At 41.9% G+C, this 27598-nt stretch overlaps 1 protein-coding gene across 1 annotated transcript in view; it reads right to left on the minus strand.

The window, feature by feature from the left end:
- AATF (apoptosis antagonizing transcription factor) overlaps positions 1-27598 on the minus strand; it is a 201177-nt gene that overhangs the window by 134795 nt on the left and 38784 nt on the right. The window contains exon 4 of the mRNA XM_040337825.1: positions 16451-16588. Within this exon, the coding sequence (XP_040193759.1) occupies positions 16451-16588 (138 nt within the window). The remainder of the gene's footprint in view (positions 1-16450; positions 16589-27598) is intronic.

Here is a 27598-nt window from a genome sequence, read left to right on the forward strand (position 1 = left end):
AAAACATGCAACCTGTAGAATCTTTTAAACGTTGCCTATAGAGATTTTAAAGGGTAAAAGTTTGTCGCCATTCCACGAGCGGACACAATTTTGAAGCGTGACATGTTGGGTATCAATTTACTCAGTGTAACAATATCTTTCACAATATAAAAAAATAAAAGGCTAACTTCACTGTTGTCTTATTTTTTAATTAAGAAAAGTGTATTTTTTCCCCAAAAAAGTGCACTTGTAAGACCGCTGCGCAAATACGGTGTGACAGAAAGTATTGCAACGACCGCCATTTTATTCTCTAGGGTGTTAGAATAAAAAATATATATAATGTTTGGGGGCTCCAATTAAAGGGAAGGAGATGGCAGTGAACACACTGGGGAAGCTCCATTAGAATTGCTGGTTTACTTGTCATGCCAACGGCCACCACAAGATGGCGCAAGATCACGGAAGGAAGCTTAGGCCTGCAGAAGGCAGCAAAGCCGCGGCCTCAATTACCGGCCGGCGCGGCGGGGGAGCGCACGGTTGCGTCGGCCATTGAGTCCGCGGCTTTGCGGCCTTCTGTAGGCCTAAGTTTCCCCGGGCGACAGGTCGCTAATTTTAGTCGCAATTGCGACCGGGCACCGGATTTTGTTGAGCCCTGCCTTATACAATTAGAAAGTGATGATGAAAAAGACGATTAAGCAGGAGAGGTGATGGGGTCGAGTAGATGAGGTAGGGAGGTAAAGAGTTGAGAACCCCGGGAAGCAAAAGGGAACATTTGCTCTACATCTGCTGGGCAGGATTAAGGAAGTCTAGTAAATGGCCATCAATGTCTGTGTAATCCACGAGTTACACATTTTCCTGAGTTTGGCAACAGAATCAGTAAGTTTAACAGCCATCTAGTAATTGATTAGGGTCCAGTGGAGTCTGAATTTCTGTGGATAATTTAGATCATTCAAAGCTGAAATACATTTGCTTTTGTAAAACATGCTGACAGGCAGGCTGTTTTTATGACAGAAGAGACTGTGTATGTATCGTTTGAATGAGAAAAGGAAGAAGCACCAGACACCCTAGGAGAACAAAACAATGGAAAAGAAAGCAAAGCATTCTGGTGCCTTTATTTCAGGGAGCAGAACTGCGATCGCGGGTGCTGTGCCAAGTAGTGTTATAAAAATGTTTAAAATGCTTACAATCTGCTAATACAATGGTTAAAAATCTGTAATTGGCTCCACTGCCAGCTAAAACATAATTATAAATAATTAAACTTCAGGTCATTAAGGAGCGTGCTCGAGCTCTCTGCTACGATAGGCATTTGATTTTTTAATTCTACACACTAAGAAGTGATGGGAGTTTGTGACTTAAATCTTGCTAGGTAATGGTGTTAAATGTAAACCATAACTGAATGACAATCTGTTTGATAAAGCCAACTGAAATCAAACTAAAGGTCTTGTTTTCAATTTTTTTCCTTTCTTTGAAGACTTTTAGCTGATCTCCTTGCAGGCCGATTCCCAGTGCAGCTACCAACCACTGGAAAAATGGATAGCAGGATACAAAAAACAAACAAAGGCAGCGCTCGATGGGAATAGCATTAAAACTTATAGTCTTCAAGTAGGTAACCAAATACTGCACTGGAGGTAAAATTGATGTAGCTACATAAACTGTAAAAATGGTGCGAGTAATACCAAACGGTACCAAAAGCAGTCATAAAAACATGTAGCCAAGTATGATACTGGTATAAAAATGTGTACAACGATAACCTCTCCTCATCTGGATTCAGCAGTGGTAACATCAGTCCGTCGGCATGTAGATGTCCCATGAAGGGAACTATCACAACTCCCAGTGGATGGTTGTAGAATCCCAGGTTGATAGAGGGAAGTGATAGAGGGAAGTGTAACAGCCCTTGCGTGTGGCAGATAGTAAGGTTCCGCCAGCATGCAGATATGAAGGCACAGCAAAGGAGCCCTTCAGATGGACACGGCAAGCCCCGCCGGCGTCCGTGACGTTACTGGATCTCTGACGGAACTCCCTGAAGGCCCAGAAGCCGGCGGAGAGGTGAGTACCAATCCAAAGAATTTTAAATCGATCAAAAAGATTTTGATCGATCAAAAAAATTCAAGATTAATTTAATACTGCTTATTTTCACAGGTCAGTGACTCAAAGTGCTGAACTCAAAAGATCAATATAATAGCAAGGGAAATAGCATATTTTAGGTGGTGGGTCAGCAAACAGAACCTACGTATTTTTCTAATGATAGGTTAAAAAAAATAAAAAATCCCCACAAGTTAGGGGTGCAACGGATCGTCACCGATACGTGATCCGAACTGGTCACCCCGTTGGGATCGGCAAACCCCGCGATCCGCGGAGCGCTCCGGAGCCTAGGCCTAGGAAAGTCCCCGGCTTCGGCCTAGCTCCGGAGCGGCGGCCATCTTGCTCTATCCAGTCTGCTTGCCAGAGCGCAGCGTGACATGCCTCCCCGGGGAGGCATGTCACGCTGTGCATTGGGCTCTGGCAAGCAGACTTGGAGAGGGAATGTTAGTGAAGCACTGGTTGAGAGGGGGGAAAAAAAAAAAAGAGCACAGTAGCAATTCACAAGGGTGGATTAAAGAGGCTGTTTGGACAGGACTTGATTATTTACTATTATTTACTACTACTGCATGTTATTTCCCCCCAGTTCTGACAATGACTATAAAGTGTGTGTGTGTGATTATATATATATATATATATCATTTTTTTTTTTTTTTTGGACTGATGAAAAGGGACTTTTTTTTTTTTTTTTTGCTGATCCAAAAATGATCCGATCCGTGACTCCTGATCCGAGGATCGATCCGATCCGTGAGGTTTTTGATCCGTTGCACCCCTACCACAAGTTATAACTATTTATTTTTTTTAAAAGACAAAAAATCTAATATTTTTGGTATCATGCCTTACTGTATAAAGTTTTCTTTTTTTTCCCCAAAAATTTTTATTAAATATTTTTTTTGACACAGACTTGACATCAACACATTCTTACATTTATATATTAACATACATATAACAACACATACATGGTCTCCTTGTAACCCCTTATGTAATTTATTCAATGGTGGCCCTTGTTTCTCTCCTTTTCTCCCCTCCTTCTTCTTCCTCCTTCCCTCTCTCCCTTCTCCCATCCCTATCCCTTCTTAAAAGAAGAAAACAAGATACTTCATCCTCTCCCACTCCCTTTACCCCTCTTTATGTCATTCTCCCCGATTTACTTAGAGAGAGTAAAGCAACCTCTCTGGGATATATGCAAGTAGGTACGGCTAGGTTCCTGATACAGATACCAATAGGGTGTGTAGAGGTGGGGGGGGGGGGGGTGGAGAGAAGGGGGAAAGGTATAACGTTTTCTTAAGCAAACTATTTTTTGTGAATCTGTGGCAAAGTCTTACTGCAAACCCGGCCAGAAACAGCTTTTCCTGTTTCAGACTGACAGTGCTAAGCTACTGCCTTGCAATTAGCAGGAACATTGTTGGCCTGCTGTGTGAACTCCTCTACTTGCTTGATTGATGCCTACCAGGTCTATCAGTTAGGCAGCTGACCAAAGGAGCTCAACATAGCAGGCTGACAACACTACTGGTGAAACTCGAAAAATTTGAATATCGTGCAAAAGTTCATTTATTTCACTAATGCAGCTTAACCACTTGAGACCCGGACCAATATGCAGGTAAAAGGACCAGGCCCCTTTTTTTATCCTCAGTTTAGGCCGATACGTATTCTTCTACCCATTTTTGGTAAAAAAAAAACGCAATAAGCGTTTATCGATTGGTTTGCGCAAAATGTATAGCGTTTACAAATTAGGGGATAGTTTTATTGCATTTTAATTAATAGTTTTTTTTTACTACTAATGGTGGCGATCAGCGATTTTTTTTCATGACTGCGACATTATGGGGGACACATCGGACAATTTTGACACATTTTTGTAATTTTCACAGCAAAAAGTGCTATAAAAATGCATTGTGTACTGTGAAAATGATAATTGTAGTTTGGGAGTTAACCGCTAGGGGGGCGCTGAAGGGGTTAAGTGTGACCTCATATGTGTTTCTAACTGTAGGGGGCGGGGCTGGACGTGTGACGTCATTGATCGCCTTTCCCTATATCAGGGAACAGACGATCAATGACAGTGCCACTGTGAAGAACCGGGAAGGTGTGTTTACACACACCTCTCCCCGTTCTTCAGCTCCTGTGGCCGATCGCGGGATTCCGGCGGCGATTGGGGCAGCGGTCACGAAGCTTCCGACCGGGTCGTGGGCGCGCGACCCACAGCTGGGCACTTAAAGAGGACGTACAGGTACGTGATTGTGCCCAGCCGTGCCATTTAAACCCTTGTTGATCTGTCAAAAGGGAGAGGGTATGTTTCTTCTCTTCTAAGTTAGCCATGTCTGTACTGAGAAGAAACCTGAACAGAAGAGAACGTGCTATTCACACTGCTAGGAAGCAGAGGGTCCATCCAGAAATTGTAGTGTTAATATGTGGTCACACTCCATTTAGCACCTGATAGTTTAATATATGTACAAGATATTGGGATTTGAGCACAGGTATATCTATCTTTTTTCTATGCGCGATTCAGTCTAACAGTAAGTCAGCTTGGCAAAAAACAGAATAGCATTGAGCAAGCCCCCTGTGGTTCAGGTTTGGATTTGGTTGGTCCAAACCTGGAAGTTAGCGGTCATTGACCCAATATTGCCATGTGACCATATTAGTTCAATGATGTCACAAGCATTTTGCTGCAGGGTGAGTAATCTCTTGTGTGTAAAAAAGTACTCCAACATTTATAAATGAAACAAGTCAGTCCATTCAATAAAATCAAGTACAAACAGCGCTGATGTTTAAGTGGCGTGATTACCACCACCATAAATAACAAAATAGATGGAAGACAGCAGGTAAGTGTTTCTGAAAAATGTCCAAGGGGAGGAATGTTTAGAAAGAATATAGCAGCGTGCACCTTCCACCACACTCTTCTCAATCCACCACTCGTAAACACTCGCCCCCAAACTCACCACAATGAAATGAATGATAGGATTTTCAGTAAATGAAATGTCATTAGCCATGAACCTCTGCAGACAGCATCTATCAAGGAGCCACTTGTGAGAGGGAACCTTTCCCTGCTCTGATGCAGTTGCTAGTCTGCGCAAAACAGATCCCCCCCAATGGGTTGAATGAAAAAAAACTGGCAGCTCCAGTTGGAGCCACTGTACTAAAGATCCAATGTTAGTACAGCGATCTCCCCCGCTGAGCTGTTGTGTTCTGACAAACACTCTGGTAAGTGCTCTCCGCCATTGGCTGAGCGCTGATTGGGAGTCGGTCGGCTGCTGGTTGTCAAGCATGCTCGCCTGACAGAAGCCAGCCAAACTACTGGCTTCTGTCGGACCAGGTTCTTTGCACATGGGCCCACTGTCGGTTGGTCGTATTGAATGGGCCGACGTCTCCCGACATTCGGCCCATGTGCGTGGGGCTTTACACTACTGGCAATTAGGTTTCAGATGACGACACCTCTGGCACATGCGTTTCAGACACTCACAGTTCAAGTGCAGAAGTTGGGGAACATGTCTACTCAGTTGCCATGACATGTAGAATTCTTCGCCTGTGTCTCCAGGAGCCCAGTGTTTTCCAGTTGTCTCTATTTGTGAAAAGTAGAGTGGTCAACACAAGCTGCACTGTCTGCAGCCGTTGCTTCTTCAATTCCATGGGAAGCCAAGGACGATCTGCTTTCCCTCTTTACTGATACAATGCACTGACAGCCTGGTGGAATGTACCTACAATCTGTGGACTGTGCGACAGAGCAAGCTGCAGAGAGCGGGCGAGGCATGCCTTTAATAGCCATGGCAACCGGTAATTGTCCTGCCATATATATCAGAAGTTATAAGTGTACATGCTTATTGAAAAAATAAAATAAAAAAAAGTCAGGATGCAGGAACAGAACTCCAGAAGATGGACGGATCTGTACCTCCTATGTAATAGATTAGGTTCTCCATTTGGTACAGGGCGATGTTGCGAGATAATACGAAAAGCCATGGAGGTGGTTAAGGGTTGTCTAGATTGTATGAGGGGTGTAGGTATTACACTACTTTAACTAATTGTTGCCCTTAGGACATAGCTGTACATTCTAGGGTTTCAGCGATTATATACCACGGTTATAGCTGCTGGATTACTTTTACACTTGGCAGAAGATGTCCCCCACCCCGCCGCCTTCTATGCTCTCCTGTTCCACTGGGGAGCCTAGGACTGAAGCCAACGTTTTTGCCGATTGATCATAGAGATAAGGGAGGAACAGAAGTACCCCGATCATCTCTATGGTTTATGAAACCGGAAGCTAAGAGGATTTTGTCACTTTCATATTGTTGTTAAAGCGGAGGTCCGGTTTAAAAAAAAAATATTAAAAGTCAGCTACTAACACTGTAGCTGCTGACTTTTAATAAGGAGACTTACCTGTCCAGGGTGCCCGCCATGCCGGTAGCAAAAGCAGAGCAAACACTCGGGTCTTGGCTGCCCCGCTGTCATCCTCGATGAGGGAATCAGTAAGTGAAGCCTTGTGGCTTCACCGACCGATTCCCTACTGTGCATGCGCGAGCGGCGTGGCGCGACGTGAATGGATGAGGTCTCCTGGGACACATACAAGGTCCCAGAAGACACAGCTCCCCCATTCCACAGGAGGCAGCCGAGGAGCAGAAGAAAGAAGACGTACCGCGGATCAGAAAGTGGCAGATTAGGATGATCTGCCTAGCAAAAGGCACTTCAGGTATGTATAAAAAAAAGTATTTTTTTTTGTATTTTTTATTTTTGCAGCATTTTAGAAAAAAATATTTCTTGGTGGAGCTCCGCTTTAACAAGCCATAACCGGACCCCAGATGTTTCAGTAAATAGAACCTGTCACTGCCCATGCAATCTCGAGAGGTTGTTCAACCTTTGTGATAGCAATAATGTAAATAAATAAAAAAAAAACACCCCATCCCCCCTAAAGGGGTATGCATGTGCATCAGACCTCCTGTGTAACGCTAAACTGGTAACCTGTAAAGGCTTGTAAAATCATCGCCAATGGAGATTTCTAAGAACTACAGTTTTAGTTTGTCACCATTCCATGGGCATACGTAATCTAAAAACACTACGTTTGGTATCTAGTGGTAAAATAGAACTATAGTCAAAACTTTAATTTTTCCATTTTGGATAGAGTAAAGGAGGTTTGCCAAAACAGGAAGTGAGAGGAAATCCCTGCAAATTAACACAATCCCTTGGGGCCCCCTAATTCACCACCAGAATTAGTGTCCCCATTGGAAGATTTCTACTCATACTTTTCTGAAGACAACCCACAATTTTGGGTTTTCATTTACTTTCACTTATTAGAGGGTGAATCTCCATAACGGGGCACAGACAGCAATAACAACCTAGTAGGTGTTCTATTTCATCTCCACTCTATCCAAAAGTAAAAAAAAAATAGCTTTTAAATTTTACTTTAATGCAGGGTCCCATGCACTTGCTACCCACCAGTTTTGTTTGCAACAACCACCCCCTAAGGATGCTTCTCTTGCTAGTACCTATCTTGTTGCTGTCTCTATAACAGACAGCAACACAGTCTCCAAGCACAGGAAGTGACCTCAGCGCTGCAGCTCAATAGAACACGCACGGCCTGAGTGAGAGGATCTGCTGCAAAGAGGTGACCTTCACTAACGGATGACCATCTCCTGCATTCCCTGAGCGAGAGACCTTCCAGTTCTCCCCAGGTTATGGTATTAAGATCATTCGTGGACCCCTTTCTGAAGCAACTCCACACCGTGGTTTGCAGTCTATACCAATCCTGATCGACTCTGGAAATATATATTTCGCAGAGTCCACACGTTCCGGTAAGCCTGCATCCGCACTGGTGACGGGATATTTCTTCATTTGGAAATTCACTTATATTCACTTATTTTTTGAAGATTTCATCTCACATTCCAATTTTGAACTTTGTATCCACTCATCACTCGGTTCATTTTGGACATTTACATATTTGTTTATGACATTTGTATCTTCTTACACATGTGCATTTCATATTGTTGCATATTGACCACGCACGGTTTTTGATTTTATTGTCATACCTTTTTTGTATCAGAGCGCTACACTTTTTTGTCTATATTCTGTTTTTTTGCTTCTTGTTTTCAGTAGCTGTGTTTAGCAGCTTGATACATACACATTTAGCAGCGCAATAATTTACACCATACCAGACGTCAGTAAGTACAATGCAAACCAACAGCCACTAGCGCTGCATTGTACCCAATGACGTAAGAATGCCTGCTCACATTCCAACGCAAAAATAAATAGGACTGCACTGCTGGTTATGATGGGACTCTGCATTCAATGTATTATTAGCAGGAAAGGGGCATTTTAAAAATGTTGGGAATGCTTGGACCTTTGCTTTACAGGGTAACTCCTTAAAAGTTATGCTTTAAGTACACAGCACACAATGATTTGGCTATTTGATCTTGTTTCTCCAACACTAGTGCCATCAAATTAGAATACTAAGGCTATGCTGCCGATAAAAAGCAATAAAACGAGTGTATTGCCTGGAAAACAATATATAAACATGCATAGGCTGTCATCGCAGAAACACTGAACACAATGTACACTAAAAAGTTGCAGCCACATGCATGTTCAGTATATCATTAAAAAAGGACTCCTAGCTTCTTTATCTCCTTTTTTTTCGGTATAACATCTTTACTTAGAATTGCATCCCTCTGTATATACACACACACCAAAGCTTTACTATTGAAATAGTAAAAGTTGCAAACAAAGAAAGGCTGTCTCTTTAATAGAGATTTTTCCTATATAAATTATTGCCATAAAGTTTTCCTGCCGAGCAGCCTAATTAATTCTTGTTCCATACACAAAGGGAAATGCTGGGTGACAAATGGGTGCAAGGTTTGAAAGCTGCCAGGTCTGCAAAATATTTTCTACTTCAATTTAGGAGCAATTTTGCAGTAAATCATCAAGCTGAACTTGGGATCTTGAGAATCCTAGGACAGCCAAATCTTGTAAAGTCACGACTAATGTTAAAGCAAAAAAAAAAAAAAAAAAGATAGAGGAGAGATGTGCCCCTTAAAGCAATGCCACATTTTTGGGCTCATATCACTTACATAGATTGATCACACAAACACTTGTAGGTATAACATTTAATTAATTAATGACAGATACAGATAATAAATTTAATATTAGAAAATATAACAAGAATACTTACTGTATATACTCGAATATAATGCCGCATACACACGACCATTTTTAACCCGATTATTGTTAAACTGGCCTTGCCTACACAAGATCGTGAAAAAAAATGCTCTAGCAAAGCGCGGTGACGTACAACACGTACAACGGCACTATAAAGGGGAAGTTCCATTGGGATGGCGCCACCCTTGGGGCTGCTTTTGCTGATTTTGTGTTAGTAAAAGACGATTTGCACTTTTCAGTCTGTTACAGCGTGATGAATGTGCCATCTCCATTACGAACACTAGTTTTACCAGAACGAGTGCTCCCGTCTCATAACTTGCTTCTGAGAATGCACGTTTTTTTCAGGTCGTTAAAGCCCACACACGACCATTTTTTACGATGTTGAAAACGACAACCTTAAAAACGACGTGGAAAATTAGAGCATGTTCTAAATTTTTAATGGCCATTTTTTACGTTGTGAAAAATGCTCTGGAGCCCACACACGATCGTTTTTAATGACATTAAATTTTAATGACATTTTTTTACATCCCGAAAAACGGTTGTGTGTACGCGGCATAAGCCAAGTTTTTCAGCATTTTTTTTAGGGCTGAAATACCCTTTTTGGCTTATACTCGAATCAGTGTACCTGAAGGGCTGCGAGCATCCATTGTTTAGAAGACGCGGCTTCCCCCTGGTCCCTTCCATGATAGGCGTTTCCCAGCAGTCGCTGTGTTCAGTGTTCCGCCAATCACAGACATCTTTTCATCCTCGGACAAGAGAACGTCCGTGATAGGTGGAACACTGAACACAGTGTCTGCTGGGAAACCGAGTCTGAGGATGAAAAGACGTCCATGATAGGCTGCTGGGAAACGCCTATCACAGAACGGGACCAGGAGGAGACCACGACTTTTAAACAATGAATGAACGCCCGCAGCCTGTAAAAATTTCAGGTACACCGACTCGGGCACAGTGAGGCTGCAATGGGCACAGTGGCAATGGGCAGTGAGGTGGCAATAGGCACAGTGAGGTTGGGCACAGTGAGGTGGCAATGGGCACAGTGAGGTTGGGCACAGTGAGGCAGCAATGGGCACAGTGAGGCATTGTTGACCCTCTTTTCCGCTTACAGTAGCTGCTGCATTCTCACCCTAGGCTTATACTCGAATCAATAAGTTTCCCATTTTTTGGGGTAAAATTAGGTACCTCGGCTTATACTAGAGTCGGCTTATACCCAAGTATATACAGTAACTAAAGATGTCTTTACACCACAGAGTCCTGCCCACTTTAACGGCGTGGCACAGATGATGCTAATCATGCACATGCGTTTAAGCAGTCCTGATAAGAAACTGATTATTCCAACTTTTAGTTGTGTTATATATAGGACTTCAGTGTAAGTAAACGCCCAACCCCTTTAAAAACTACATGACCCATTAATTATTTGGTCAGTTGTAATGACATTCCTTTGGTATTAAGTCAGCTATGGTAATGCTTTGGAGGCCCTCAAATATTTTGAGACAACTTAATAAAAAAATATGAAATTTCCCATCACACTTCCTTTCAGTGACAACTTTCAAACACTGTAATGCAGTCTATAGATGAGCAGCACTGTCAACCAAGATTCTCTATTGATTGATTACAGACTAAAAGCCACTTCCCCCTCACATAATCCTCATTGCATAGAAGAGGTGTTCTGTGGTTTAAGAAGATAACAGGTAAGACTCATAATATTGTTAAGAATTTCAGCTTAATGAACAGGAAGTTACAAACACTGTCAGAATTCAATAGGTATTTCTCTGTACTTGTAGACAATGTACCTTGCTTGAATAAATTAAATTAAATGTTGTCAAGATTTAAAAGCTGCAATATATTACATTGTTTTTCTCAAATTAAAATACATTTTATACAGTATCCATCCTTTACCGTATGTTTCTTGCGGGTTACTGTGTATAGTATATATAGTATAAAAAGGATACAACTTTTTTAAATGATACTAGGTTCAAAGGAGGACGTGATGAATTCGCTTTTAGAAACTGCTTTAATCTATTTTGTGAAACTATACCAATTCTTGGAATAAAGCGGGACTAAACCCAATTGGTTAAATGTTCAGTTGTGCTCTCAAAAGGACTGTCAAGCCATCAAATGGTTGGTAACATAGCAGATTACATGTGCAGCACTATGGGAACTGCAGATCAAATAGAGACTAAGGTGGCAGCTTCGTTGGCTGTGAAGGAGAGCAGGATTTAGTTCTGCTTTAAAGGGAAAATATATTGTTATCTCCTCCCACAATTTAGCATCATTCTTGCAATACCACTGGACACATAACCCAATTGTAATTTATGACAGTGGTTGAAACTATGCCCCAGAGAAGATGACCTAGCTTTTCAAGTACATAACACTTACAAAAGCTGAGTAAAGCTGAAATTGGATACAAGTCAAGCTCTCAATGCCCAACCCTGCCACAGATGGAGGAACAGGTCTTAAACAATTGCAGCCTAAGGAACATGGCATTCACACATGGAAACTGGTTGATTGTTGTTGTAACCAATAAAGATACAAGTTGAAATGTATTTTTCCGAGACAGAGGGCCTCGACCACAAAATTGAAGTTTATTAAAATGTGTATGTCTTGAACGTTTTAATTATTTAAAAGCCTAAAATGTCAAGCACTGTGTTTTTGGTTAACCTATAGTCATGTTTTCTTTTCCAGACAAGTAAATTAAATTGTGCTTAGCAATACTTGCAATATATCCAATTAAACACATTAATAGCTTAAGGTAATGCAAAGGTCATCTTATTAAAGTTGTTTGGGGGTCTGTAAATCATTTCCAAAGATGGCAAACTATCCAATTTTTCAAAATTGAATAGTTGGTTTTTCGCACATTGCTCATATGTTTTATTTAAAGAAAACATTTTCACCTGAATGTAAAGCAGTAAATATTAACTTGTAGAACTCCATCCAAGTTTTTTTTTTTTGATAGATTAATGAAGGGTTAGTACCTAGGTTTTTATTTTTGTGATGGGCCCCAGGATGGAGATTATTCACTTCCTGTTGTCACTAGGGTGACTCCACCCCATGTTTACCTGTCATTCAGTGAGTTCTCTCGAGATTGTCGTGCTTGGCGGGAGGCAGTTTATTTTTTTGTGTGGGTCAGCGTTTATCGTTAAGGACACCGGACTTACACCTACATTTATATATGTAGTATGCACCCCATACTCATTCACATAGGGGAGCAGGAGCTGAGGTTCCTTGTTAAAGGGGGCTTCCAGATTCTGCCAAGTCCCCCCCCCCCCCCACACACACACACACACACACACAGTCACTGGGCCAGGGTTGTGGGGAAGAGTTCCTTGTCCTCATCAACATGGGAACAAGGTACTTTGGGAGGGGAGCCCCCCCTTCCCCAAAGCACCCCACCATTTTGAGGGCATATGGCCTGGCATGGTTTAGACAAACCAAAAAGAAAACATTTGCACTTTTAGCAATTTATTCCACGTGAATAATAGATGCTATAGTGCACTGTGGAAAAAGTATAACCTTGGCATCATAAAATGGTATTGTTCCATTTAACAAATATGACATCTTGTAGCCATTATGCATAACTGCCCATTAGTTAATGCCACTAAAATTGTTGACTACTTAGGCTGCATTCACACCTTAGCGCGGCGTTTTGTACCGCGATTTGCCGTGACAAATTGCAGCGTTTACCGCGATTTGCAGCGACAAATGCGCGGTTTTCGCTGGAGGGGTGATTTACACATGTCTGCTATGCCGAACGCCGAAGCCGCCTGAAAAAAAGGGTCAGGGACTTGTTTTGAGCTTCAGGCGTATGGCGTGGAGATGTGAACCATCTCCATAGAGAACAATGTTAAATCACCCCTCCAGCGTATTTTAGGCTGCAATAGCGTCGGGCTTCAGGCGTTAAAACGCCTAGGTGTGAATGGAGCCTTAAAGTAAAATTCCTTCAGTTGCAAGAGGTTTGTGGGTTTCCTTGCATGGACTTCCTATTGCAAATCCCTCCACAACATTTCAATGGGATTCAAATAAGGGTACATTTAGTGTAATTCTCCATTTCTTTTTTTTTCCGAGACATCTCTTTGTAGGTTTCCTAGCAAACTTCAGATCATTATGTTGAAAGACTGGTTTAAATCTCAACTTTTGGACAGATGACCTCACATTTTCATTAAATGATGCAGAATATATAGCTGACACCCAATTATAAACACCAACTTAAATTTCATGGACTGAAAATGGTAGTAAATGTAGGCATTTACTTACATGTAATTCACATAATAAAAAGGAATACACCACTTCATATTTTATATGTTATTTGTCCTAAGTATATCACTTTTGTTTTGGGGTTCTAACGGAATCAAGATATGTTTGCCTGTCCAAATATGTAAAAAAAAAAAAAAAAAAGACTCAACCCTTTCCATCTGGGTGTACTTATCTTTGCACACAACTGTGTGTGTGTGTGCGCGCATTATATCTGCACTACAGGACAAAACCAGTAATACTCCAGTAATACATAGATATGAACTCAGCCAACCACAGACTTGTAGTTATTCGTAGATACGCATTTTCATTACTCAAAGCAGCATGGACACAGCATGTGCCTTCTCCATTTTAGCTTAAATGCAAATTGAGGTTAATTTAAAGTGTCCTGTCATAGTTACCTTCTTAATGAATAGAAGTTACCAGTTTAGCAGTGATGCAGGGCCAGTACCAATTCATCTTTTACTTTAAACTGTATTAGAATCACATACATACATACATACATACAAAGCTATAAAGGCACTTTATAAAAGAGTAATATTTACAGCTTGTTTTAAAACATGGATCCACGTTTAAGAAATATAGCTCTTGTGGACTAGTATTCTCATCGCCCTTTCAAAATCTAACTAGTTAAATAATTTTGTTTTTATCTGGAGGTCTAGAAAACAAGGCTTATCAGAGATCTCTGAAGGCAGTTATTAAATGAAATATGAAGAAAAAAAAGACAAAAAGAAACAAAATGGCAGGACTAGTAAAAACACTTAATTTGGCTTTAAACTTTTATAAGGTCATTGAATGTCTCTATAACAACCTTAATTCCCTTTTGGTTTAAAATATGAGAATCACCACTATAAAACATGCCTTGCATGAATGATCTACAGCACTTCAGTAAATGACATCTGTACAAACAACACACTGTGGCAATTAAATGCGTTGTTCATACCCAATGAAGGCTGCAACTCAAGTGTACGTTAAAGTAATTGTAAAGGATTTTATTTATATTTTTATATATAAAAACACGGTATACTTACTTGCTCTGTGCAATGGTTTTTCACAGAGCAGTCCCAAACCTACTCTTCTGGGGTCCCCCAATGGCACTCCTGGCTCCCCCTGCCTTCAAGTATGCCCCCCAAGCAAGCTGCTTGCAAGGGGTGTGCTCATGTAGACTTGATCCAGAGCCACACAGTCTATTAACATGCGTAGTGAAGCTCAGTCCCACCTTGCCTCCTCATCATCACTGGATTTGACTGATGGATGGGCCACCCCTAGGTAACAGTGCCTTAGATCTCACACTACAGATATACAACTATAAGGACAAGGGGCAATCTTACACACCAGGTATTGCACTGATGTGTTTTAGTAGGAACTCCAGGCAATGGGTACCATTTTTATTTTTAACCACTTGCCGACCGCCGCACACACATATACGTCGGCAGAATGGCACAAACAGGCAAATGGGCATATAGGTACGTCCCTTTGAATTTGCTGCCTTGCGTGCGTGCCCACCGTGGGAGTGTGCCCACGGGTCTCGCAAACTCAATGTTCACCAGTGGCCTGCGATCGTGAGACTGAGAGGCAGAACGGGGAGATGCCTATGTAAACAAGGCATTTCCCTGTTCTGCTTAGTGACATGACAGGGATCTACTGCTCCCTGTCATCTGAAGCAGTGATCGCCGTCATGTCAGTGGTAGCTCACCCTCCCCACAGTTAGAATCATTCCCTAGGACACACTTAAACACTAGACGGCGATCAAGGGGTTAACACCTTCCCTGCCAGTGTCATTTACACAGTAATCAGTGCATTTTTATAGCACCGATTGCTGTATAAATGACAATGGTCCCAAAAAAGTGTCCAATGTGTCCACCATAATGTCGCAGTCCCGATAAAAAAATAAAAACCGCAGATCGCCGCCATTGCGAATAAAAAAAATGCCATTAATCTATCCCCTATTTTGTAGACGCTATAACTTTTGTGCAAACCAATCAATATACGCTTATTGCGATTTTTTACCAAAAATATGTAGAAGAATACATATCGGCCTTAACTGAAAAAGGAATTTTTATATATACAAATTGTTGCTCTTTTTTTGTTTATAGCGCAAAAAATAAAAACCGCAGAGGTGATCAAATACCACCAAAAGAAATCTCTATGTGTGTGGGAAAAAGTACGTCAATTTTGTTTGGGTACAAAGTCGCAGCTCCGTATCGCAAAAGGTGCTCTGGTCAGGAAGGGGGTAAATTCTTCCGGGGCTGAAGTGGTTAGGGATAGTGTACAAACAACATTTCTAATTGTTCCGTTTAACTTTGCAAATCTTCATGTTTTAAGTTCAGGTCCACATTAAAGCTGAACTCCAGAAAACAGGTAAATACACAGATGAAAACATATTTGTCTGTGGTTTTCCTGGCAAATGATTTGTATTGCCATCTATTTATCTATTCCTGAGGTTACCATTGTGTTGACACAAAGCACATGCTAATTTTCTCTGCTACAGTTAACTAATGCATACAGGCCTTGACCATCTCCCACCCTTTGGCTAGTCAGTAAACGAAAAGCAGCACCACTAATGGGCCAGACTCTCTTTCACTCAAATGCAGCAGCAGGAGTCATTGGCTCCTGTTGCTGTCAATTAGAGCCAGTGCTGAAGGAGATCACTCAGCACTGGCTCCAATTGACAGCAGCGGGAGCCAATGATCGAGATCGGTTTCAGGAAAGAGCATGTACGAGTGCCCCGTCAGCAAGCGGCTGGCTATAGGGGCAGTAGGCTTGGTGGTGGAGCCAGAAGCGTCAGATGGGGACCTAAAACAGGAGGATCAGAGCTGCTCTGTGCTAAACCTTTGCACAGAGCAGGTAGATAACATGTTTGTTATATTAATAAAATAAAAACTGAAGTTCTGGGGTTGCGGGCAGGTGCTTTAGTAACATGTTACACTCTGAACATGTGTAGCATATAAGATATTACTAAAGGTGAACTTATGTGTATATTCCTCTATCCTACACAAGAGAGACAAAATATACTTACTATTCATTAGCGGGGTTACCAGCTCAGGCCCCCCTCTCTCTTTGAACAATGCAAGCGTATCATGTTGTGGAAGTTGATTAGCTGAAAGAAGTGCTTTCTGAATTTTTATTCGTCCTTCCAGAAGCTGGTCCCAAATGGCTAAAAAGCAAACACAAAACACATTTTTATAAAATCCATTTATTGCATTTCTGAAATCAGCACATAAATGGAAGCAAAATTATTTTCCAGTGTTATAAAAATATACCACCCTATGCAAACAGCAAATCGTTGTTTTAGCAATAAAGTAGTACATCAATTTTAAAAAGGAGTGATTGGTTTTTTCAAGGCTGGATTATTTTGGAGTTCCCATTTATGTTGCAGAAAGAAATGTACGATATTCATTAAAAAATACTTTTTTTTTAAAATACCTTTGTGGAACACATCTAGAAATGTAATTTTCGTTGTAAGATTTACGCTCATTTACAGGAAAGGATATGTCTCCCAAAAACAGATTTTAGTTTTATGTATATATCAAAACTGAATCAAGCAGCAGCGTTTATCTGTTTTTGTCTCCGCCAGCAAGATCAATGCACTTAAAATCCCCGCTTCACTCTTGTGCTCCACACAGGACCCGAGGTGTCCGACGCTCCCCATTACAGAATTAATTTACTTAATGTTACAAAAGCTAGGAGGACATAAAGGTTTCCGGTAAAATAGGAAAAATAAGAATGGAAGTTAAAAATGAGGAGAGCCAAGAACTGCACTGGAAAGATTTTGCATCCAATTTTAGAAAGGTATATGAATCTAGCAAATGTTTTACCTCAAAGGGATCTTACAAAATCTGAAATGTTAAAGCATATCTCCAGGTTACAAACAAGAAACTGCCTAACCTTTATTAAAGATCTCCTCAGGTTATTCATGAGGAACAAAACCTAAAAATGACACCAAAAAAATAATCACCTGTGATGTAACCGTTTGCACCTTTTACTTCCTGATGTGCCATGGGGAAGGGGGTGGGTAATCTATTGTAAAACATTTATTGGGTGGGTCTGTAGGTGATGTAAGGGGAGTTATCTTGTCATCTGCCATCACCTCCCAGTAGCTGCTCACCACGTATGCTAGGCAGATGGGTATGTAACAGCATGTTATGTCACTAGTATTAAAAAAAATAAAAAGTCAACCCCCCACCACCACTATGTTTCTAATCAGCATGATTAATAAACAATAATGTGAAAAGAATGATGAAGTGCATTATATTGCAGGGCAGGTAATACCCCACATAAGCAGCTCTTGTAATTGCTAGCTACCTGCTTAGAATCTTCTGCTCTAACGATGTGCAAGTATCATACGGGAATACATGGTACAGTGGGGTGAGCTGATCAACAGTGGGCATGGCTGGGCAGGAATAAGCACCGACAGGCAGCAATTGCATGATTAAATATAATAGATTTGCCCACTGTTTCTTTCACACTCACATGATGAGGTTGTACAATTTCAGACTACACAGGACGATGAGAGGACTGATCACCTTGCTTAGCATATAGCAGCCACAGGTATCAGAAAATGGCAAAGAAAGCCTCTGAAAATTGTCTATTTGGGTGGATGAAATGATAATGCTGCTGCTAAAAAGTAAATGAGGTTAACTTTTTTAAAAGGCGTACATCTGCCTAACAGACTACTTACTGAAGGTAGTTTTTTTTCTTGGAGTGGGTCTTTTAAGTAGTATGAATTGACACTATATTATACGGCTTAAAGCGGAGGTTCACCCGCACATAACACTTTTTCCCCTTAGATGGATGCTCGTTTTGTCTAGGGGAATCGGCTAGTTGTTTTAAAATATGAGCTGTACTTACCATTTACGCGATGCATCTTCTCCGCCACTTCCGGGTATGGGCTGCGGGACTGGGCGTTCCTATTTTGATTGACAGTCTTCCGAGAGGCTTCCGACGGTCGCATCCATCGCGTCACGATTTTCCGAAAGAAGCCGAACGTCGGTGCGCAGGCGCAGTATAGAGCCGCACCGACGTTCGGCTTCTTTCGGCTACTAGTGACGCGATGGATGCGACCGTCGGAAGCCTCTCGGAAGACTGTCAATCAAGAAGGAACGCCCGCTCCCGAAGACCCATACCCGGAAGCGACGGAGAAGATGCATCTCGAAAACGGTAAGTACGGATCATATTTTAAAACAACTAGCCAATTCCCCTAGACAAAACGAGCATCCATCTAAGGGGAAAAGAGAAAAAAGAACTCCATTGGGTGAACTCCCGCTTTAAACCCTAAAGATTCTAAACCTGATCATTATCAGTTGCTCAGACTGAAGGCTAAACATACAACATTTTAGGATTCACTCACTAGGTGAATAACCCTCGTCAATGTAGACCTACAGTCAGGGTTGTAACCAACTTCTTAGGCCCCATTCACACCTGAGTGTAGCGTTTCTGAGCGTTTTTTCCGGCGTTTTGACGCACGTTTTGTCGCGCGTATGCATACAGCGCTGTCCGACGTTTTTGAACTTCGTCATTTTTTATTTTAGCCAATAGGAAAAATGATCATCTCTTTCATCATTTGTTGCTATGTTTATAGATTATTTTATCTTCTTCGAGGGTGAATATTCTATTTCACAGAACAGATTAAAACGACAAAACGCCAGTAGAAACGCTTGTTGTCGCACTAGACACTTGAATCGAGCGTTTACATTAGTTTCTATGGGAATACAAACGTTCAAAAACGCCCAAATCAGCCCAATTCACGCGACAAAAAGGGGTCCAGGGGTCGGACACCGACGATTGCTCATTACAGAACGGGAATGGAGATGTGTGTGTGTGTGTGTGTGCAAACACACAAATCCCGGTTCTCTCAGGGGCAAATAGAATGATCGTGTATTCATACAATGTATAAACACTGATCAATCTCTTCCCCTAGTCAGTCCCACCCCCCTACAGTTAGAACACACATTAGGGAACAGAGTTAACCCCTTCCCTGCCAGTGACATTTATACAGTAATCAGTGCATTTTTATAGAACTAATCGCTGTATATCCCCTATTTTGTACACGCTAACTTTTGCGCAAACCGGTCAATATACGCTTATTGTGATTTTTTTACCAAAAATATGTAGAGGAATACCATATGGGCCTAAAATGAGGAAAAAATGTGTTTAAAAAAAAGGGAAATTTATTATAGCAAAAAGTAAGATAGTGTATTTCTTTTCAAAATTGTCGCTCTTCTTTTGTTTATGAAAACCGCAGAGGTGATCAAAATACCACCAAAAGAAAGCTCTATTTGTGGGAAAAAAGGACGTCAATTTGGTTTGGGTAAAGCGCCGCAAAAAATGGCCTGGTCATTGAGCAGCCAAATCTTCTGGGGCTGAAGTGGTTAAACAAGCAGAAGTTAGTGGCTGATTGGCTACCATGGTCAGCTGCACCAGATTCTGAGCACTGCAGTTATAGTAAATATCACCCACTGTGTCTGGTAGTAAGCCAACATTATTTATCAACTAAAGAATAAGATGTCAATGGTAAAACATGGTGGTAACATGCTGTGGAAAGGCTTTTCATTTAGAAACATAGAAACTGATCAAGCCTGTGAACGAGCTAAATAAAACCAAAACACAGCTAGGAGTAAAATCGGTTTCAGCCTGCAAGAGACCTGTATCTGAGAAGAAGACTCATCTTCCAGCAGAACACAGCCAAAAGTTGTGTGTTGGGATTTCTGAATCAATGCCCAAACCTCAACTTCACCAGCAGTACCATCCAACCTGAGCAAGCTAGCAAAACGTGGCCAAGAAAAGGGGCAATGCTGCAGAATTCCATTGTGAAAAGACTCTAAGCTGCGTTTACAACCAAAGGTGAATCTAGTTACTGACTAAGATAGGTGATTAATTATGTAATCAAAACATTTCTGCTTTTCTGCCAACTTAAAGTGGAGTTCCACCCATAAATATAACATTACATCAGTAGTTTTAAAATTCAAAGTGTTGTTGCTAGGCAGAATAGTTAATCTTCCCACTTCCTGCACCTAGGTGCTTAATGCTTCCTAACCTACACCGCACAGACTCCTGGGAATGTATTGGGTGTAACTTTCCAGGAGTCTGTCCATTCCCCAGTCTCAAAGAATCATGTGACTTGGACAGCACAGGTGCTGAAACCTGATCTGACACTGCTTGTGCAGCACTGAGCATGTGCGAGATTTGCAAGGCTGAAATCCAGGAAGTCATACAGTCTGGCTTCATGATGCCCACACTTAAGATGGCCCCAGTCAATTTCTATTTTATAAAGTGTCTAAATGCTGTAACAACCTAACAAAACGGACCTTAGTTTACAGACTAACTTTACTAGAATACATTAAGCTTGTGTATTACAGGGGTATTTATATTTAAAAAGTGAAATTGTGGCCGGAACTCCGCTTTAAGTTCTATGTCCGAATAAAAAATACTGAACCTTTAAATTGTTATGCATTTATACTTAAAATGTATAAGTCACTGCCTTTGAACATGCCCTCGTTTTGCCAGAGAAGTGTGTGCACGCAGCAGGTATTGTTCAACCAGCAAATCAAGTTGTGAAGCCTTTGCACACCTCATATTTTGAGAACTGGCCTAGGCAATGTGTGCATCCTCCGAGTTCTCATAGGGATCTGGACCAATGTATACAAGACCATATAATAAATATTTTATTCCATACATGAAGTAAAGGTCTATAGAAAATTACACAAAGCACCCACAATGTAACAGCGTTTTACTTATCATACAGAAAAGACCGTGCTTCATTATACCAGTTGTCTGTATGATAAAATGAATTGTGGGGGAAGAGTCGTTTTAGTGGGCTCATATAATCTCCTACAGTTCCAAAAGACAGTCACATCTGGGCACAAGCCAAAATTAGAAGCCCCATAATTAAAGAGAGTGTGTCTGAACCGTGGGGCGGTGCATTATGTATGGTGAGCCAGCAGGATTACTTGTCAAACCTGCCGAGATGTGTTGGCTGCAGAAAATTAATGATTTCATTCTTTAAAACAATTACCTCCCAAAGACACCTTCAAATGAACTAATAAAAAGGATTACCTTTTGAGTAACTCACATTTTCATCTATTATCATGGTTTTTACCAAAAGCCTTTAACTTGTAAAATATTATACAATCACATGTAAGATGATTTAACCTAGAAACAGAGAAATCATTCTAGAGTCCTGTTGTTGGAAAAGTAAAACTCCACACACTATACACACCTCTTTTGCATTGCCCCAAGGCATCAGAGCTTCACGAGAGGTTAGCCCCAAAGAGTACACAGCTGTTATCCAACCCTTATCTCAGTAACACAACTACATCATACCAGAGCTGCACGATTCTGGGAAAAGGGAGAATCGCGATTCTTTTGCATAAGATGAAGATCACGATTCTCTCACGATTCTCAAAAATGTATTTATTTAAAGTTATTTTCAACACAAAAACTGAGCTTATGTGCTTAAATACAGTGGGCTAGATTCAGTAAGAATTTACATTGGCGTATCTATTGATACGCCGCGTAAGTTCTAGGATGCGCCGGCGTATCTTTTTTCTGTATTCAGAAAGCAAGATACGCCGAAATTTGGCTAAGATACAACCAACTTAAGTCTCTTACGCCGTCGTATCTTAGTTGCATATTTACGCTGGCCGCTAGGTGGCGCTTCCGTAGATTTACGAGTCAAATATGGTAATGAGCTAGATACGCCGATTCACGAACGTAGTTGCGCCCGAAGTATCTATATACGTCGTTTACGCAAGGCGTCAGACCGGCGTAAAGTTACCCCTGCTATATGAGGCGCAGGCAATGTTAAGTATGGACGTCAGGACAGCGTAGAATTTTCCATTGTTTACACAAGTCGTACGCGAATAGGGCTGTGCGTAAGTTACGTTCACGTCTAAAGCATTGACTATTTGCGACGTGATTTCGAGCATGCGCACTGGGATACGTTCACGGATCGCGCATGCGCCGTTCGTTAGGAACGTCAAATACGTGGGGTCAACAGTATTTAGCATAGAACACGCCCCCAACCAGCCTATTTTGAATTAGGCGGGTTTACGCCGGCCCAGTTACACTACGCCGCCGTAAGTTAGAGCGCAACTTCTTTGTGAATACAGGATCTGCTGCTATAACTTACGGCAGCTTAGTGTATCTGAGATACGCTACGCCCGCCGAAATCTTACCGAATATAGCCCTGTATATGTAAATCTGACAGACTGTTTACATGTTAAATTTAAAAAGCCGCAGCAAAACTGCTGACCTTACATGCTTGCTAATGTGACAGAACACCTAATTTTCACATTTAACTAAACGTGAAAATCAGAGGTGTTCTTTCACATTAGCAAGCATGTAAGGTTTGCTGCTGCTTTTAAAATTTAACATGTAAACAGTCCAGATTTACATATACTGTATTTAAGCACATAAGCTCCGTTTTGTGTTGAAAATAACTGTGAAATCTAACACTCTGTTGGGTGTAACAAGATGTCCGCTTACATCCTTCTCACGATCATTACTCTGCAGGAGTGTGGGGCGGAGCAAAATGGCAGCGACGAAACGTCACTTCCTGACAAGACAGCCGCCGCCGGGTGTACCAAGATGGCCGCCGCTCCGGAGCTAGGCCGAAGCCGGGGACTTTCCTATGGCCACAACAGAAAACCGCGGCTCATCCAGCCTGGAGATCGCGGGGGGTGGGTGTGAATCGAGATTGCGATCCTTTCCCGATTAATCATGCAGCGCTACATCATACTGTAGCTTTCTGTAAACAGCAAAGCCACTCAACCACTTCTACACTGTACAAAATAGGTTCCTTCTTCTAACGCTCTCTGTATTCGGCTGCGCAACTGGTTTTACCATCAAAGACACCATGCCTTCCATGTAAGAAGAGCAGAGACAACATTCATCTCAGAACGCCCAAATGGCTCCTGAAGGCCTGCATTTCGAGGGTTTCTCCTTGAGCTCTGGAGCTAGGCCGAAGCCGAGGACTTTCCTATGGCCGCAACAGAAAACCGTGGCTCATCCAGCCTGGAGATCGCGGGGGGTGGGGGTGAATCGAGATTGCGATCCTTTCCCGATTAATCATGCAGCTCTTTCTGTAAACAGCAAAGCCACTCAACCACTTCTACACTGTACAAAATAGGTTCCTTCTTCTAACGCTCTCTGTATTCGGCTGCGCAACTGGTTTTACCATCAAAGACACCATGCCTTCCATGTAAGAAGAGCAGAGACAACATTCATCTCAGAACGCCCAAATGGCTCCTGAAGGCCTGCATTTCGAGGGTTTCTCCTTGAGCTCTGGAGCTAGGCCGAAGCCGAGGACTTTCCTATGGCCGCAACAGAAAACCGTGGCTCATCCAGCCTGGAGATCGCGGGAGGTGGGGGTGAATCGAGATTGCGATCCTTTCCCGATTAATCATGCAGCTCTTTCTGTAAACAGCAAAGCCACTCAACCACTTCTACACTGTACAAAATAGGTTCCTTCTTCTAACGCGCTCTGTATTCGGCTGCGCAACTGGTTTTACCATCAAAGACACCATGCCTTCCATGTAAGAAGAGCAGAGACAACATTCATCTCAGAACGCCCAAGTGGCTCCTGAAGGCCTGCAGGTATGAAATGCAAAATAAAAAAAGGAAAAAAAATAAGTGGGGGAACCACACCCACACATGCACAGATACAACTGCTAATATACTATCAGGCAGAATATTAATGTAGGGAAAAAAAAAAAACCAGCATACGGCCAAATAATGTAGATTAAAGTAGTAACGGTTTTGGAGCTTAAAGGGGTTGTAAAGGTTCGTTTTTTATTTTCTAAATGGGTTCGTTTAAGCTAGTGCATTGTTGGTTCACTTACCTTTTCCTTCGATTTCCCTTTTAAATGTTTTTTTTCTTTGTCAGAATTTCTCACTTCCTGTTCCTCCTCAGTAAGCTGTTCTGGCTAACTAACCCCCAGCCAGATGATGAGGGCAAGCTTACTGAGGAGAAACAGGAAGTGAGATATTCAGACAAAGAAAAACAAACATTTAGAAGGGAAATCAAAGGAAAAGGTAAGTGAACCAACAATGCACTAGCTAAAAGGAACCTATTTAGAAAATAAACAAACCTTTACAATCCCTTTTTTAAGCGGAATTAAACTCTAAAGTAACACAGACAGAATTCTCACCGCTCCAGGTGAGCCTCGTGATGATCAGGGGTTGTTGAACCACCAGGGTGCTGGCAATGCGGTAATGGCAAAAAACATGGGAGGTTTGACCCATATTTCAGCTGTTTAAAGTGCCGTTTGATTTACTGCTTGATTAACTTAATTGATTCCTCCCTGCTGTAGGCAGGGCTTTTCATCACATGATTGTATGTTTTGTGTATATATTTCATTTGTAGTGTGAACCTTGCTAGCCATGACTAAGCACTGACGCCAGTGCGAAACGTTGGCCATACTGATTTTTGTGGGCTTGCAGTGACTGTATGCACAGTTGAAAATAAAGACATCTCTTTTAAAGAAAATTTTGGAGTGCGGCTGTCCAGCTTTTGTTCTTTTGTTTTTTGCCAAACTCTAAAGTAAAGTAAAGTACATTTAGTATATTGCAGCTTACCCCTTCTTAGACGCGATAGCTGCATTTGTTTTGTTTTTAGGCTTTCTTTCCTTTATTTTAATCTGCGCTTCAGGTCAGCAAATCTGTTTTTCAGCAGAACAAGCTGTCCTGCAGATATAGCATTTTGAGGGTTGAGACAACCCATTTGAACACTTACAGGATGCTTTACAATGATCTTTTGTTAATTTATGCAAAACCTTTATCCCAAAAAGGAAAAATACATTTTGCTGTAATTCATTTAAAATGTGTGAGCTGGAGTTTGACTTCAATTTTGTATGTGAATCTAAATCTGCTAGTGCATCCAATTCTCACTCCCCCCAGAATAATAATGCTACTGTCCAAAAGGAGTTTTTGTTTCTCCTTGATCCAGAGTTAAGGCACCCTAAGGCAGGAAGCAAGTTGCTGACCAGATCAAAAGCTATCCAGCTATTTTACTAGTAATTTAAAGGAGTTGTAAAAGGTAAAAAAAAAATCCTAAATGGCTTCCTTTGCCTTAGTGCAGTCCTCCTTCACTTACCTCATCCTTCAATTTTGCTTTTAAATGTCCTTATTTCTTCTGAGAAATCCTCACTTCCTGTTCTGTCTGTAACTCCACACAGTAATGCAAGGCTTTCTCCCTGGTGTGGAGTGTTGTGCTCGCCCCCTCCCTTGGACTACAGGAGAGTCAGGACGCTCTCTACGTTGCAGATAGAGAAGGGAGCTGTGCGTTAGTGGGCGTCCTGACTCTCCTGTAGTCCAAGGGAGGAGGCGAGCACGACACTCCACACCAGGGAGAAAGCCTCACATTACTGTGTGGAGTTACAGACAGAAGAACAGGAAGTGAGGATTTCTCAGAAGAAATAAGGACACTTAAAAGCAAAATCGAAGGATGAGGTAACTGAAGGAGGACTGCACTAAGGTAAAGGAAGCTATTTAGCTCCACCATTTTCTTTGTATGAACAGAGCTGAAGAAGATATTTGATAGATTTGTCTCTCTGTCCACAGTCATCGACATCGAATTATCTTGTAAAGGGCCTATATGCTCAGACCTGGCCTTAATGCAAATTGTCAGATTGTTCTGATCCCTTGTTAACCGTCTCATCGGCACCCTTGCAGTTCATTCAGAACTAAAAGCCACCTTCCATGGTGGAAGACAGGACTTGTAGTTCATTCATTCACAGGAAACTGTGAATGAATAAAGCAGCTGTGTGGGCGGAGCCCCACACGACCCCGCTATGTTCAAAAGTGACAGCGGGTGCAGAGGGAAAGGGGTTCAGGGGAAGAGGCGGCAGAAGCGGGAACATGTCCACATAGGTTGGACTTGATGGACTTGTGTCTTTTTTCAACCTCACCTACTATATGTAACCATGTTCCACCCTAAATATGGGTGGAACATGTTACAAATTTGAACTTATCCTTTAGCCCTGGTTCACACTGGGTACGATTTGGAACGATTTGAGATGCGATTTGACATGTCAAATCGCATCTCAAATCGGCGGCAATTGTCGGCAATGGCACTGTCCTAATCAGTGCGACGCCGCATCTGCGATTTCAAAAAGTAGTTCCTGTACTACTTTTTGCGATTTTGGGCCGCGATTTACATTAAATTGCGGCAAAATCGCGGTAAAATCGCGCATTTTACCGTGATTTTGAACCTAGGCTTAAGTAGACTTATGTGCAGCATGTTCAGTCAGTTTCACTTGCAAGGATTGCGAATAGAGCTGCAATTTTTTTTTTCTTAGAATAAAGATCACAATTCTCACAGCATAACATCATCTTTCACATTACATAGAAAAATTGGGCTAACTTTTTCACTTCTTGGCAATATTTCTATACTGATGCGTCTGTCTGCTCACATTACTGATTAACAATACATGCAACACAAGGAGACGCCACCTTGAACACACTTTCGCTGGCATCAGACCAGGCATGCACAAGATCCAGAACTGCTGATACGATATATCAAAACTGCATTTTGTGCTAGCAAGAGATATTTACCTAGATGAACAGTAAGTACAGAATTTAACAAAAAAGAACAAAAAAACTATAGGGACAGGGCCTTTTTAACCTCTAGGGGCCTGCGCTATAGCCGAATGACGGCTACAGAGCGGACCTGAAATGCTGGGAGGACGTCAATAGACCTCCCCTTTCCTCGTTCCCTGCATGCCCTCCTGTGCGCGCATCGGGGGAACTTCTGTGCTGGCTGTGTCGCTTGGACACAGTCAATCACAGATCGCTGTAAATGGCCAATTACAGCGGCCACTTACTATGCGATCAGCGTGGCCAATGAGAGATGATCTCAAATGTAAACATATGCGATCATCTCTCATTGCCGGCTCTCCCTCCTCACACAGAGACCACGTGTGAGGAGGGAGAGCGATCTGTGAGTTAACTGTGCAATTACAGTGCCCCATCGGTACCCATTAGGGATCTGTACCCACCTGTGCCATCAGTGATCAGTGCACAACTTTGCAATCAGTGCCCACCTGTGCCACTTAAGTTCCCCCCTGTGGCACCTCATCAGGGCCCACCAGTGCCACCTCAGTGCCAGTGCACATCTGTGCCACCTCAGTGCCCATCTGTTCCGCCTCATCAGTGTCCTTTAGTGACG

The sequence above is a fragment of the Rana temporaria genome, chromosome 2, assembly GCF_905171775.1.
Source record: "Rana temporaria chromosome 2, aRanTem1.1, whole genome shotgun sequence".
Classification (NCBI taxonomy): domain Eukaryota; kingdom Metazoa; phylum Chordata; class Amphibia; order Anura; family Ranidae; genus Rana; species Rana temporaria.